This window comes from Helicoverpa armigera, chromosome 8 (genome assembly GCF_030705265.1).
Source record: "Helicoverpa armigera isolate CAAS_96S chromosome 8, ASM3070526v1, whole genome shotgun sequence".
NCBI classification, from domain to species: domain Eukaryota; kingdom Metazoa; phylum Arthropoda; class Insecta; order Lepidoptera; family Noctuidae; genus Helicoverpa; species Helicoverpa armigera.
The window spans coordinates 12,050,224-12,066,384 of NC_087127.1; the positions used below are offsets into that span (position 1 = coordinate 12,050,224).

General features: G+C 39.7%; 2 protein-coding genes across 2 annotated transcripts; one reads left to right on the forward strand and one right to left on the reverse strand.

The window, feature by feature from the left end:
- The first annotated feature begins 242 nt into the window (after nt 1-242).
- LOC110379213 (uncharacterized) lies at nt 243-6,571 on the forward strand. The gene is made up of 10 exons (XM_021338762.3): nt 243-376; nt 784-894; nt 1,517-1,648; nt 2,073-2,220; nt 2,606-2,806; nt 3,165-3,313; nt 3,953-4,080; nt 4,320-4,473; nt 4,767-4,862; nt 6,323-6,571. Exons 1-10 carry the CDS (start codon nt 359-361, stop codon nt 6,524-6,526), a joined length of 1,341 nt encoding a protein of 446 aa, XP_021194437.3. The 5' UTR covers nt 243-358; the 3' UTR covers nt 6,527-6,571.
- Nucleotides 6,572-10,772: 4,201 nt separating this feature from the next.
- Nucleotides 10,773-12,416, reverse strand: LOC135117218 (uncharacterized). The gene has a single exon (XM_064035820.1). The coding sequence runs from the start codon at nt 12,414-12,416 to the stop codon at nt 10,773-10,775; it is 1,644 nt and encodes a 547-aa protein (XP_063891890.1).
- Between the last annotated feature and the right edge of the window lie 3,745 nt (nt 12,417-16,161).

Genomic DNA, 16,161 nt, shown 5'->3' on the forward strand with positions numbered 1-16,161 from the left:
ACACTATTTTGGTTAATTATTATTCGATAAGGACGCACTGATACTTCGTGTGATTTTCTACAGTAAGAGAGGAAAGATAGCATCTATTTATATCGCGCATGAACAGTACCTCAAGTAAAAAAAATAATAATTTTTCCTTCCTAAAAAGCCATTTCCTCCATATTGAGTACCTGCCATTAGATAATCCAATAAACAGCAATAAGCAGCTATCTATATTTATAATACTATTTACGGCTCTATAAATTAGCTCAATGGGTAAGTACCGAATTTCATGGTCACTCTCATATTGTTATTGAAGTTTGTAATGGGCAGATATTTAGTCGTGTTTACTAAAATGGGAAATAAATAAAACGAAAAAATGACTGTTGAAGAGAAGGTAAGGATTTTTCTATCCTATGTATATTTGAAATAAGTTATGTTACACTCTGTCATCACTCAATCACAAACACAACTAGCATGAAAGACACAAGAATAGATTCTTTAATCGTACCAAGTACCCTTGTATTGTGCTATACCTGTCTCTTGCGGTTTCACCCTTGTCCTGTGGAAACTACATCCCAAACCTAGATAAAATATAGCCTGTGTTACTCAATATTTTAGCTTCTCAAAAGTGAAAGTATTTTACAAAGCAGCAAGATCTGTAGTGACCCTTATTCTTCGACGTTGGCCATTATTCTTCAAATTCTACAAGGGTCTTCAGAAGAATAGAATAATCTTTGATACTATTAACAAAAATTGCCACCACAAATGTATCTGGGTTTTGAAAATCCACATTGTTTTTAGATAGATGACCCCAAATGGAAGATACGAGAACAGTGCGCCAAATGTGTTCGGGGTCCCAACTTGATAAAAACAGTAGTCGTGGTAGTTTGCATCGGAGTGGTTCTGCAGCAGGTAATGACTTACTCATTAGTTAAAATAGTTGTTTATTTGTATACTTATCGGCATGGATATTGAGCCCTGAGCTTCACCTGCGCAGAAGCGATTTATTGGTTTATTGCCTTATGTGTACAGTGCGCAAAGCGATCCCCACTCTTCCGCCGAGAGCTCAATACCCGTGCCCGGTAACTATACAATAGCAAAATACGAAAGGATTCTAAGAATAAATTTAATTTTTTGACAAAATTGATGGGCCGTTTATAAGACACTGGGCAAGTAGACATGTGCGTGCTGACGTACATGTCAATAATTAATACATTATAATTTGTGTTATTTTTCTACTAACATTAGGATAAGCAATTACTAACACTTGTATGGATCTCTGGTCTGAAATAAATAATTTATTTATTTATTATTTTAAACTAACTAGTTGACTGTAATGTTAGATCATTCCCTGATAATGATCATCACTAGGAATTTATGACCAGAAAAAAGATGAAGAGGGCTACTTTTTATTATAGTTCGACAAGCTTCTGCGTGCGATTTTCCCAGGTCCCCTGGACACAACTTTGCGCACTAGGTAAACAGTAGCCTTCTTTTCCATGCCATTCTTACTTTGATGCTTGTGCATTTCCAGATAACATCCTGCATACACAAACTGATAGACATCCCCATCACGACGTACACGCACTTCGATTTCAACAAGACGCTCACGTACCCTAGCGTCACCTTCTGTAGGGAGCCTCCTTACAAGTTCGATAAAATGCAGGTAAGTCCAATCTTTTTCTTTCTGCACCGTTGCCAAGTAGTAGACAAGAGCCGAGGAGTCGATTGCGTGACATCGGTCGATAGCCAAGGGCTGCAAGCGCTGCTGCCGCGGCGGTTAAAAACCATTTCGTATAAATACATACAAACCAGTAGAGCCACGTATTCACTGGGAAACAATGTTTCAGATACACAGTTTCTGAAACATCACGTAGATGTTTACAGCAACAATGTTTCGGAAATTCTGCCGTCCACATCGTCCACAGAAACAAAATTACATGTTTCTGAAACAAAATTATTTGTTTCAGAAACACGTAGATATTGTTTCTGAAACAGTGTTTATAAACAATTGTTTCTCAGTGAATACATGGCTTAATTCATTTATTGGTGGCATATTTTACAGCTCACAACAACCATACTGTTTTCAGAAATACGGGCTATATGCTCACCCGCGCTATACATCAACCTGGAGAAACTTTGACTTCGAGAATATTGACCTGGACGAAATGTGGGACAACATCACCTTCAACGAGAAAGACATGTTTGTGCAGTACGGACTCAATGGATACAGGGACAGTGAGATAGTTTAATATTTTATAGAAGAATAGCGACCACATATTCATAAATTATAAGCTTATTGTGTAATCACAATACAACAATTGTAGAGGATAAACAAACTATTGTAGCAAACAAATTGCAGCCAGCGAATTCATTTGATGAAGTACCCATTATAAGTCTAAAAGAGCATATTATGGATACAATCAACCATAACACAGCAATTTTCGAAGATAAACAAACTATTGTAGCAAACAAATCAAGTCAGCGTAGTGATATTTATCGCATGTAAATAAATAAACAATTGAACGATTACAGCTGATCAATCAGAAATAGACCAATTCTTTTTACATATTATCTACATTTTCTCACATACTAGTCACTACAAGCCCACTAAATTCAACAGACGTAGAACTGAAGCCCACCATGGGTTTCTCCCAAGGCCGCTGCTACACCATGAACCCTAAGATCCTGAGCACACAGGCTACAAAGGCGCTGGGTTACTCCGTGACTCTTCAGCATACAGCCCAGGATATTACCACGACTACCAGCATCCAACCACCAGGGTACCACGTGTACATTCATTACATGAGGGAACCGTTTACTGGTAAGCTTTTGGTAATATTTGAAGTTATATTGTAGTTATAGAGTCATTCACATTATTGTGTGAAATGGTGTTTAACGAATAAATTGTGGAGAGCGAGTACACCATAAGGGAAAGAGACCCTTTTTTACACCAACATGAGATACTGGAAATATAAACTTCTCGACAAAGATGGGCAATAATGTCGATTCTAAGTTTCATTACGAGGAAAACTATTGTATAAATGAAGCCAATTAAAGGTGTCCAAGTAAGTATGTTTTACAGAATGCAAATATTTGCTACCGTAACTCCTCTATGATTAAACAGCTTCACAACTATTAACAGTTAGAAGATACATATAAAATGCGATTCTTAACTTTAGAAGTGACAGTATACAACGGCGGCATGGTGGATTCATTGTACGTGAATGTGGGAGAGACCCTGAGCGTCAAGCTGAAGGTGGACCAGTACAAAATGATAAGCAGTGCTGATGACCCTTGCTTCACCATGAGTAACTACAGTGCCAATGAGGTAAGACCACATGATACCATTTTCTTCTCGAAAGGGCCCAACAAAAATAGACCAAACGCAAAGCTTAGAGAGAACTTGATTAAGGCAAGTATCAGAGAATAAATTGAAGAGTTTATACATTTTCTATGGACACAAATCCAAGCTTTAAATTCAGCTGTATAGATACCGGATTTGGAATCATTCGATTTCGCCAATTCGTGATCTTGGTTCTACATAATTTTACCTTCGAAATAAACGAAACATTCAAATTATATTAATTCTCCCAGATCTATCTAGACCATCAGAAGTAATCGTTGAATATAAATTAGTAGATTGCACATGCACCAGAAATTAATAGCTATAACAAATTATTACAATTTATCGTTTGTAAATTGGCCATTGGGTGTTGCAATCTAGTGAGACCGAATAACATGAGATTTTAGACTCAGTTTCTGAATCTATAAACCCGCGAACTATAACCCGTTTGAAGAATGCTGTCTGAGTAACCAGCTCTTCTCTCTTTTTACAGACACCAATATCTTTAGATTTATTTGCTGGCAAAATTTACTTCGAAGAAATCAGAATTATCGTGTTCATTACTATGTTCTTTAGAGCCCTCAACCTTAACTTACTTTTGGGATTGAACTAATTATATTCCAGTGCACCACAAAGTTCGTATGGGATCAGGTGATCAAAGACGTCGGATGCTCTGGACCCTGGATGAAGAGCTTTGTGCCTCGGTGTAACAACTTCACACAGATGACGAGGCTTATTTCCGGGTATTTAAAGTGAGCTTTCGATTTTTCTAGCTTGTAAATACAATATCTTTTAAACCTATTTGTTCAATCCTGCAAAGGCTCTAAACAGGCATGTCATCGCGATAAACTCTAAACAATCTTCTACATAAAAAATGTGTATACAATTTTTGTTGTAAAAGAGTTAAGTTTTGAAAGAAAATTCTGTTTATAAGAAGTTTCTTAATCTGCATAATCATCACCGAAAAGTTCCTCTATATTCAATGTTCCAGCACATATGAGTCCCACAACTGTTCGTCCTGCCCTCGCATCTGTAACTCTTTCCTTTACAACGGCTTCGTGACGGACAGACAGAAGTTCTACTTCTGGGACAGTGCCTCCAAAACCTGGTCTGTGAATGATGGTGCTCCGGAACTGCAGACAAATGTAAGAAATTCTCCAAAATTATTAGTACTTCTCTTGATCTAGTTCACACTTTAATGTTGACTTTGACAGTGGATGGCATCTGGGAACAAGTTTCACTACTACTATTAGATCTAATCTCATCAATAACCCTTTCAGTACCTTGATCTATTAGGTCAGTGGCCATATCTTCTTAACTATTCTTCTTCTTTTCTATTTCATTTGCCATCTCTTCCTAAGCAGCTGCATGTCAATATATGGTAATGAGACACTATTGACAAGATATTAAAGATAATATTAATATTGTTCTTTGACAGCTGTTCATCTACTTCAACAGCATGATGGTGTCGGTGTACGAGGAGCGATACAACTACGACTGGAACCTCTTCGTGTCTGACCTCGGCGGTAGTATCGTAAGTCACCATCCTGATATAATACACGCGAAAGTTCGTAACTATAGTTCGTGCCATATGTCTTTGCAATTCTGAAGTTAGCCATTTGAATCCTTGAGCATTTAATTATAAAGATTTTAAGAAGCTTTGCTTCTCCGAAGTTGGTTACTGGTACTTGGCAATGGCAATAAATATGAACAAAACCACTTCTGCGTATGTGTGAGTCATCAAATGGCTAAGTTCAAAATTGCAAAGTTATTTTCACTCACATAAGGCCTTTAGCCTTTTAATCCGTAGATTTTATTTTTTCTTTCATAAGTCCTGCCTTCTATCTATACATAGGCAGTTGACACCAATCTCCTTGAACCCGGAACACATATAATCCTTACCCAAAGGCTGCCAATCTAGATATTACACAAACATCCTCGCGATGAGATAAACACGCTGCCATTGATGATGCGAGCCCCTGGCAAGCTGCCACGCTGCTATTTCAAAGACTAGGTAACTCTGTGTCTATGGAATGAGGAGTAGTGGTACTAACTGACTACAGCGAGCATTTGATTTTAATGTTACGTGCGAATATATGGCATTTAAAAATAAAATCGTAATCTATACTTAGGCTATAGGTTATAGCGAGAAATGTTTGTGATGACCACTAAAGTCCAAAATTTATGACCAATAAAGTACTTAAATAGCTTTGCTTGAATTAGAGTTTACTTTTAATAATGACAAGGATTACGTAAAATGTAATTCAAATCTTTGCTCAAATGTTGTCAATCAGACAGTAGTAATACTTCAAGTTGGTTTTAAAAACTCGATTAAAATCTATGTAAACTATGTGTACAAAAGATAGCTAAAAGCTTTGCTTCACAACATTAGGTATGTGCAAATGATCGTATAGAATTTTCGTGTGCACTTAGAAAGGCATACGAGCATTTGCACAGTCATGACGTTCGGTAAAACAACTGGAATGGTATAGCACCTTTACAGCAATGTAGTTATTCTAGTGTTTGTATATTTGGAGGTCGAATTATATCCAATATCGTTTGTTTTCTTGATGTATGAGCGGATAAGAAATATCATTGTCCTTGGAACAGTACTTCAGTATCTAGTATTAATACAGTTTTATTCAATGATCGAGAGTGTAGCCGACTTTAGAATAGTAACACTGGCTATCAACCAAGCATTAATTAACAATTATGTGAATGTTTATGTAACAGACTACCTATTTTCTATTATTAATTTCACTTGGCTGTTGTATAAACATCACGCTTTGCGCACAATAAATTGAAAACTTCATTCTATCTTGCACTTTGTCTTAATCTACAAAAAAATCACACCTATTCATTAATTGCGCATTCTTGGAACTCTGTTCAGTTATGTGCATAGTATATTTCCTACTGTTCTTTCACTAAGGTCACTAAGGTCTCCATCCCATTCCAATTCCATGCATTTAATGACCAAATATCTCCACTTCCCAGGGTTTCCTTCTAGGCCTATCCGTGATAGGTCTGATGCAGATCTTCGGCAAGGCTTGGCGGAACTTCATCCAGCCCTTCATCAGCTGCAAGAAGAAAGGTTCCCTGGACAGCATCAGCTCCAATACCACGGCAGATGTTAAGACTATACGACAGGAGTATATTGAGAAGTGGAACGAGAAGAACTTGGCTATCCAGAAGATTTAAGTTTAGTTGTTGTATGAATTATATTATGATTATATTACGCATTGATAGGGTTGTTTAATTTGTTGTCTTTTGAGCTTTCTGTTTTAAATCGTATTCAAAACATGAATATTATAGGTATTTTTAACAAATTTCCCAAAAAGGAGGAGTATCAACACGTAGGTATGTTTGTGTCTTTTTGAGTTTGGTTGTTTGTATCATGAAAGAAATACTTTGTAGTTTGCTTAAACGTGCTAATCTCAGAAACTATTGGACCGCATTGTAACATTCTTTTAGGTTATTACAGGAATTGATTGAGGAAGTCTATGGATGAAACCACCAGTGGGAGTTGTCTATTGATTAAAATGTGTCTAATTGATTTAGGTACACATTCATAGATTTAAATCAGGAGCATATGGTAGGCTCAATTTATTTGTTCTCTTAACAAAATGTTTGCAAGAGTATGATTTAGTTTCGATTGTACAGTACATCCATGAATCACAATCTGGCATATTTCTGTTCGTGACACGAGTCTCGTGATCAGATGCAAACATTCATACAACAGTGGAGTTGTGCATATGTTACATTGCATGGAGTATTATGCCATAGCTTTATTACGAGTACGTTTAGTTCGCTATGTAATAATAGTAACTAACTCGCTGTTGCTACATCTGTGTCCTTACCGTTTTCGTATCATCTGCCTTACAAGCCTTTTTTCATCTATGTTGCAGTCGGTTTCCAGTCTCATTCGATGCAGCTGAGTACCTTCCAATATATTTTCATGGAGCCATTGCTTATCTGATCTCTTCGACCCAGTTACCTTGGTCACCCGGTAGCCCGGTAGACTGTGTGTCAGACTTTCTGGTTACTGACTACCCTTAAGAGGACGAATTGGAATTTTTGGCGCCAAGGATGTCAATTTTTCTCAGTAAATACAAAACGGATCAAGATACAACTTGGTTACCTGAAAGTTCATGATATAAACCTTATTTTGTTAGTTGTAGAAACATGATTAGGTAACTTTTATAACAGAGAAAAATATATCAAACATACCTCTTTTTAAAAAGAGATTCACATATTATGGGCAAACGGGACCGATTTAAGCCTCTTAACTTTTTTAGTAGTTGAGTATATACATACTCTTTAAAATTGTAGTAGGAATTTTTATTAAATTATCATTTCTAAATATTAAAATTACAAAACCATTTTGTCGCTTACGACTTTTAGTTATAAGCTAGCGCGCGTATTGTTATCCTTGCCCCGCTCAGACGCTCCGACCCCTTTTGGCGCCTTAGATGCGCGTGCCGGTTATGGAATTATTGTTGACCACTTCCTCGCCTTAACGACTGCCAAAGATGTTAAAATTAAAGTCGTTTTCGTTTTCCTTTATCCTCATGAAATTCCATCAACATCGATTTTCGTCTGACTTTAAAGTGTAATAAAGTAAGTCTACGATTTTAGCGATAGCCTAAATGATCTAGTCTGCTGCAGAAGAGTCATTTGAAAAGAAAACATACCCAGTTATTTTCAGTCTAGATTTTATTTTTAAGCTCGGTTTACTTCCACGAATAACTGAGATTGCCCTGGCTATTATAACCTAGAAAACAATACTGTAATGATAGCATTGGATACTCTTATCTGCCGACTAAACAGTCGGCCGATTGTTGACCCGATGGAAATAAAAAAGTGTTTTCAAAAAAGTCTTAATTCCAATCGAAGTTTTCAGTCGGTCTGATACCGGCAAATTACTTGATCTTTATAATGTACTAACCATCTTCATACTTGTTTAAGAGCCCAAACAAGCTATCGGCCGACTGAAAAATTTAAATTATGTCCAGCCTTTCATACTTCATCATACACACGTTATCCCTGTCACAATATGATGAGTGTACGAGTGACATCTATTTATATCAGGTCTCACTTTGTATGCTATCGCTACTGAACTGTCACAGTGTGATGACAACCGCCCAAGTGCTTAGCATGCCAACCGTATTAGATAATAATTTAATTTATATCAATAAATCTATTAAAGTAATTGTTATTAATCAATTGGTGAATAAATTAATCGTAGCTGTCACATGTAGTTGTGTTTCGGATAAAGTTTATTCCATTTTATTCGACTCAAAGTTTTTTACTTAAAGAATGTCTATGGAGTTTCTTGCCGGCTTTTTTCCATGAGACCCACTCCTTGGAACCGTACCGAAACCTTGTCGAAGGAGCTTTTAGCGGCCTTTTTGAAATTAAAGAAGAATCAGTTTGAGTTTGAAAGCTGTGAAAAAAGATCGTTATGAAAGTAATAAAAAGATATCGGAATACTACGATATAACAGACTTTTAAAAGAACAAAAACAAACCTAGATCTCTTATAAAAGTAAATCTAACCACATACTCTATAATTCTAACCAATATCAAATCCTATAGTCTACGCACAAGCAATGTTTAGACACGGCGCGGTATGCGAGGTTGTTCTGCCCATACATATAACGTGCTGACGTCAAAACTAAAAGTTTTAAGCTCTGTGATTTCACGAACACGTAATGTACGATTAAAGTTCACTCTGGTAGTTTTTCTCATTCATATTTTCCTTAATTATTATTATTTTTAATAAGAAGTTTCTTCGAAGAGTTGGCGTTTTTGAACTTTAAATAATGCTGTTTTTGAGGTTTGTGATAAAGGGTAAATGAGGAGATAGATCGCCGCATAGACAGCGATTTTCGCCGCTCATGGGCACACCGGAGGAGTTGTAAATGTGTTGCCAGAATATTGACGAGCGAGGCTTTCTAGAGAAACTTAGATTAGCTTAGTTTCACCTAAGCTTCAGTAACCTCCATAAAATAGTTAGGTTATTTTTGTAAATAAGTAGTGGAAGTAGGTTAAAATAAAACATCGAAAACATACATTGCCCACATTTACGTGAAAACGAAAGAATAGCAATACATTTTAATTTAAAAACCTCGACGTATTGATTTATTGTGAAACAAACACAAGTTTCCAGTCTGTGTTTATATCTGAAAGATTTATGTATAAACGAACTAACAAAACTAGCGAAATATTGTGGCATATTATTCATTTACAATACGCAGGTATTGAACAAATTCCAGTTTTACAATTTACAATAGAATACACTTAGTAATCATTATAAATACAATAATAAGCCTATAAAATGCCTGAAATTATAGAGATGAGGCAATACTTTTTATTTCAATGATGGGAGTGATATAGGATGTTAAGCTCATCATCATTAGAGATTTTTAACATCCCTCTACAGGTCTCATACAGAGAAGGAATGAGTGTTTCTTTATTTCAGACTTTAGTCCAGTTTTCCTTAAGATCCTTTAAACAGTCAGTTATTCAATTCTTAGAAAGCAGTACATGCCTGATATGGAATCAAATCCTACACACTCGTATTTGAGGTGCTAAAGATATACTTAGCGAAATTTAATTCCAGATAATTTGAAGTTCGTCAATTTATTTGGTTTCGCAATAATTGGAATGCGGGCAAACCCGGGAGTATGAACTAATGTTAGCAACAAGTGTCATGTTGAACCAGAATCGAAGCTGTTGGCAAATGTCGAACAATAAATGCATTGCAGGTGACGCATGCGCGTGGACTGAGGTTATGTTGCATGGGAACAGCGATTTTCATTTTGTAACTTTCATGAAATTGTTCCTTTTTCAAGGTATAAAATATTTCATAAAAGTGGAACTTGGTACACGAAGAAACCAAGTTCTGCATTTTTTCAATTTCCTGACGGAACATGGTCTTTGTAATTCATGATCTATTCATTATCGCTGTGCTCGGTGGGAGGTGGACTGTATCAATAGTTTGCGGTAATCACCGGGAAAGAGGGAAAACCCGGCCTTAAATTAAACAACTAGTTAAAAAAGTCAAGAAAAACGAGAGGGCGGCTCGCTGCGAGACGGCGCGATGACAACTCAAAAAACAAAAACAAAAGACGAACTAAAAAGTAAACAGCTAGTTGCAGCCAGTACTGCAAGGAGTTCGGAATGCGTACGAGCCTCGCCCTCGTTAGTCAATTTATTAGTTTAATGAAATTAAAAATATTACAACAAAAATCAAAGGGTAAAAAATACAAAGATAAAATAACAAAAACTAATTCCATTGTTAACATCCCCCACCCCAGTGCGTCAGCACTCATTCCCGATAGCTATATACACAACTCGTGCTACCGGTCGTCGCAATATGCCCGACTTTGTTTGCACCTCGGCGACTCTGATGCGGCCGTCTTGGCCTGGCATCACCCTTCGAATTATGCCGCGTGGCCAAAACGTTTCGTGGGGATGCGGGATCGACAATTAAAAACGAGGTCACCCACTTGTAAGGGCCTCTGCTCCTGCTGCCACTTCTTTCGCGGACGCATGTCCGGCAGCACCTCCTTCACCCACCGTCGCCAGAATGAGTCAGCCAGCTGCTGAGCAATCCTCCACTGTTTGCGCAAGAATGTATCTGACTCATCAAAAGTGCCCATAGTCGGTAGGTTTGAGGATGAGCCAAGGAGGAAATGATTGGGTGTTAATGTCTCGTCAGTGTTCGGCTCAACGCTCACATGGGTGAGGGGCCGACTATTTACCATCACTTCAACCTCTGTCATGAGAGTTTGTAGAACAGTGTCTCGAGGTGCTCGCTCTTTCAGCACGACTTTCAGTGCGTTTTTCACGCAGCGAATGAGTCGCTCCCATGCCCCACCCCAATGTGGGCTGGCAGGGGGGGAAAATGTCCATGTAGTGGTCATGCTGTAACTCTGTACTCCGTCAGCTAAGAGTTTCTCATCCAATTCGGAGACACACTTCTTCAACTCCTTGTCGGCGCCTCTCAGATTAGTACCATTATCCGAGTAAAGGTGTCGCGGCCACCCGCGTCTGGCTGCCATTCGTCGGAGAGCCATTATGACGTCATCGGTAGTAAGGCTTCCTACGAGCTCAACATGTATAGCCCTCACAGTGAGACAGGTAGACAACACGCCGTACCTTTTTTCTCGGCGGCGCCCTATGGTCACTTCCATAGGTCCGAACAGGTCCACTCCAGTGTGGGTAAAGGGACGCTGATGATGCGCCAATCGTCCCTCAGGTAAGTCTCCCATTCGAGGAGGTCGAGGCTGTGCACGCCTGATTCTGCACAGCATGCATTTTGAAATAACATGTTTAACAGTAGGTCTAATACGTACAATCCAGTATTTCTGTTCCAGCTCATTAACCACCATCTCCTGGTGGCCGTGGAAAGCTCTTTGGTGATAATGCTTCACAATCAGCTGAGTAATGTGACTGCGACCATCTAGTATAACAGGTTGTTTAACATCTGGAGTTATTTCAGGAGCAGCGTTGATGCGGCCTCCGCATCGCAGGACTCCGTGCTCATCTAGGTACGGAGATAACGTAAGTAGCTTACTCGAAGTAGGTAGTGGCATAGACGCTTGAAGTAGCTTAATCTCTTTTCCAAATGATAAAGCTTGTGAGTGCTTTATTAGCAAGCGTTCAGCCCTGTCCATCACGTCGTCATTCAGATTATAGGTAGAAGCTATCTGTTTTCTCTTATTGATGGCCTTGATAATGTTATCAACAAAGGTAAGTACTCGACTTGTTGTTCGTAGCAAGCGTAGCCATGAAGAGAAGCGTGAAGGTTCAGGTACAGGTAAGGTACAGGTTTCTATGGTGTTATCAATTACTGTTACACATTCTAATAACTCTTTGTTCGCAGGTTCAACGACATCTAGCGGCCAATATTCCGGATGCTTATACAAGAAGGTAGGTCCCTGTAGCCACTCATCTTGTAACACCGAGCAATCGTAGTTTTCTCGTGTGGCTATATCTGCTATGTTTAGCTTAGTCGGTACATAGCGCCATTCATGTATTCGAGTTAACTCGTCAATTTCTCCCAATCTATTGGCAATGTACATCTTGTAATTACGAGCGTTATTTTTTATCCAGTGGAGTACCGTTGTAGAGTCACTCCAAAACACTCTCCTTACAGCTTTCATCTTGTGCTCGTTAGTAATAGTCTCCGCGAGTCTAGATGCTAACACAGCGGCCTGTAGTTCGAGACGCGGTACTGTAATCGGCTTATTCCCCGCAACTCTGCATTTGCTAGCAATGAATGCCACACGTATGTTATCGTCGTGATCAATCCATCTCTAATAAGCCACAGCGCAGAATGCCTTGACAGACGCGTCACAGAATACATGCATCTCGAGTTCTCTATAACTATTTCTGTTTACAACAGTTTGGTTGAACGTCGTCGACGGCAGCGGCGTAGCACTGGTGTTGTCCGCTACGGGTGTAGCGCTGCTCGTAGCACTCGTAGGGTCAACGAGGTCATTAGCCGACAGCTGATGCTTTGATGGTGAAGCTCCCTTTAGCTCCAGCGTGAAGTAGCTTCGCACGTCATCGTGCAGCTCGGCGGTCGCGGAGATAACAACAGGTGCGACGTCCGACATACACAATGCGGCGTGCTGAGCTTGTGTACTCGGTACCCTGCCGTGCAGGCACCAACCCAATGGTGTGCGGGTGGCGCACGGCTCGCCTGGCTTGAATACTAGTGTCTCTAAAGGAAACAATAAATGGTAATTATCTTGCCCTAACAGTAAGTCGGGTTTTAGCGACGCAAAACACAGATCGTCTTTAATATCGCGTAAGTGGCCATAGGTCTCGCACTGAAAGTTCACTGACCTTTGTTCTGGCAAGCTCAGTTCGTTGACACTACGCGCACTTATATTAAACTTTTCACCGAGTTTGTTAGACACGATTAAGTCCACTAGTTCTGCCGCACACACTAACTCGTTATTGTCCCATGCGCCACGAACTCGCATGGTCTGTGTACGCCCGCGCAGACCGGCGCGCGCAGCCAACGACGCGCTGATCATTGAGACGTTGGAGCCGTCGTCAAGAAGTGCACTTGCACGGAATGCACCATTAGGTCCGTGAATAAGTTCGGGAACCACTTTCAACTGCACTGACCATTCGTTGTGGTTGGTGTTAACGTGAGTTACCACTTCAGTTGGTACACTGCTAGATTGAGTCGCCGTGCTTGGGGCGGCGACGACTTCGGCGGCAGCGGTCGGCACGTAGTGCGGCAAGCGATGATGCGGTTGTTCGCACGCAGTGACGTCACATAAGTTTTCTCGGTCGCTAAACTTGCTGACTTGAGAAGACTCTTCATATGCTTGCTTAAACTGTAGCCAATCAAGCGGGTCACCGTCAAACTTCGGTAAGTCTTTTGGCATAGACAGTTGGTTAAGCAGCTTAGTTTCTGCCTGGTTGGCGTTGGTGGTTGCGGTGGCGGCGGCGAGGTCCTTAAGCACACATGCCGATTGCATGTGCATAGTGCCGTCGTCAGTACCGCTCTGGTTTGGTTGCACGTTCCCGAGCTGAGATGGGCCGGCGTTATCCAATTGCTGCAAGACAGCGTCTTGCCGTTGTGCCGGGCGCAGCGCATCGTCGTGACAGCTAGTGACGCGCTGTGTCTTCACCCACTCCTCGATTCGAGACGCATTTTCCTCTTCACCAGGTTCACCATCAGCTAGCGACTGCGAGCCGCAGCTGTCCAGCTTCGCCAGGTCGGCAGCCAGCTTCTTTTCAATGAGTTCCATTTTCAGAAGCGCCATTTGTTCCGCCGCCTCGAGTATCAATCGTGCCCTCCTCGCCTTCACTGAAGACCTCGCAGAAGGAGATTGTACCAATGGTCTTCTGCTAGCCTCGGACTTCTTTACATTAGTAGGCGTAGGTTTTTCAATATCTTGTTCCCGGCGCGCCGCGCTTCGCGTGTTCACCATTTTTTTTTTCTCAGTTCGCGGTGTACGAAGCATCCGAGTTGCTGGAACGATCCGGCTCGAAGGACCAACGGATGTGCTCGGTGGGAGGTGGACTGTATCAATAGTTTGCGGTAATCACCGGGAAAGAGGGAAAACCCGGCCTTAAATTAAACAACTAGTTAAAAAAGTCAAGAAAAACGAGAGGGCGGCTCGCTGCGAGACGGCGCGATGACAACTCAAAAAACAAAAACAAAAGACGAACTAAAAAGTAAACAGCTAGTTGCAGCCAGTACTGCAAGGAGTTCGGAATGCGTACGAGCCTCGCCCTCGTTAGTCAATTTATTAGTTTAATGAAATTAAAAATATTACAACAAAAATCAAAGGGTAAAAAATACAAAGATAAAATAACAAAAACTAATTCCATTGTTAACAATCGCTATTAACCAACTTCCCAACAAGGAGAAGATTTTCAATTCGGATGTTTGTATGTTTTCTCTGTTAACAGATGATATCCTCTGTGATACATGTGCTACAGTTACTACGGAGCGATATCTTTCACATTGATTAATTTCTAAAAAATAAATTAAAATTAAATTGAGAGAATCTTATACTATAGTAGCATTTTTATTCCGGACCGTTTCATGGAAATGACAATAAGAAGACAAACAGTCATCTACTTAGTCAAAGTGCAGAACTACCAAAAGTGACACCAAAATCGCTCCGCTCATGTACCATACCCGCTCCCTACCCGCGTTACTCACACCAATCGGTGTCAATGTTCTAATTTAGTGGCAGCCCATTTAACTGATCAATCGCCGGTTGAATAATATTGTATTGCCAATATCTACTAATTATTGCTACGATGCCGATTCGAGCATGCGCGGTGAGTGATCGACATTGTAAGTCTGGTGGTTAGATTTTATAGTAGATTAAAAATTTGTAGTTCAATCGGTTAGAATTGTTTTTTTGGAACGAAAATTTTTGCATTTACAAAATTAATAAGAACACATTACCTTTGTTTGCTAAGTAGTTCCGACATTTGTAACTATATAGGTTTTATCCAAAACCTATATAGTAGTAGGCTTGATCCAAAAGGGAAACAGGATAGATTAATGTATCTTTTGCTAGTCAAGTAAATAGAATCATCATTATGTAATTTTTCATTGACATGGACAAATGTCAATAAAAAATTATGCAATACTATCGAGTAAAAAAAAACATCTGTTATCCCAAAAATGTTTTCAGGTAATTTAACAATTAGGCTAAATGTTTAAAATCTTCAAATTAACAAAACCCATCTCCCACTAATTTCGACATTACACCACAAAGGGCTCGAACCCACGCACCGTAGCATTCCTACCACGTATGTAAGTGCGGATCTGTACCATGATTCACGTGCAGTCGCGCCAAGCTATTTAAATCTCATTATATTTGTACACAGGTAAACAATTGCTAAAGTCAGTGGTACAAGCGGGTAAGGACTAAAGTCATGGTGGTACAAGTTGTTAAAGACTTCAGTCGTAGTGGTACAAGATGTTAAAAACTTCAGTCGTGGTGGTACAAGTTATTAAGGCACACATTTTTTTGTATTCATTTATTTATACGCACTAATTTCAACACTACTCCACAAAGGACTCGAACCCACGCACCGTAGCATTCCCACCACGTAAGTGCGGGTCTGCGCCATGATTCACGTGCAGTCGCGCCAAGCTATTTAAATCTCATTATATTTGTACAGGTAAACAAGGGCTGAAGTTAGTGGTACAAGTGGTTAAAGACTAAAGTCGTTTTGGTACAAGTTGTTAAAGACTTCAGTCGTGGTGGTACAAGTGATTAAGGACTAAAATCGTGGTGGTACAAGTCATTAAGGCACTTATTTTTTGTATTAATTTAT

Bases quoted from the DNA above. Each gene is read 5' to 3' on its own strand.
- LOC110379213 (XM_021338762.3), top strand. The intron at 3,314-3,952 runs GTAAGACCACAT...ATTATATTCCAG, and splicing joins GTAACTACAGTGCCAATGAG to TGCACCACAAAGTTCGTATG. The intron at 4,863-6,322 runs GTAAGTCACCAT...TCCACTTCCCAG, and splicing joins CTGACCTCGGCGGTAGTATC to GGTTTCCTTCTAGGCCTATC.
- LOC135117218 (XM_064035820.1), bottom strand. From the start codon at position 12,416: ATGTACATTGCCAATAGATTGGGAGAAATTGACGAGTTAACTCGAATA.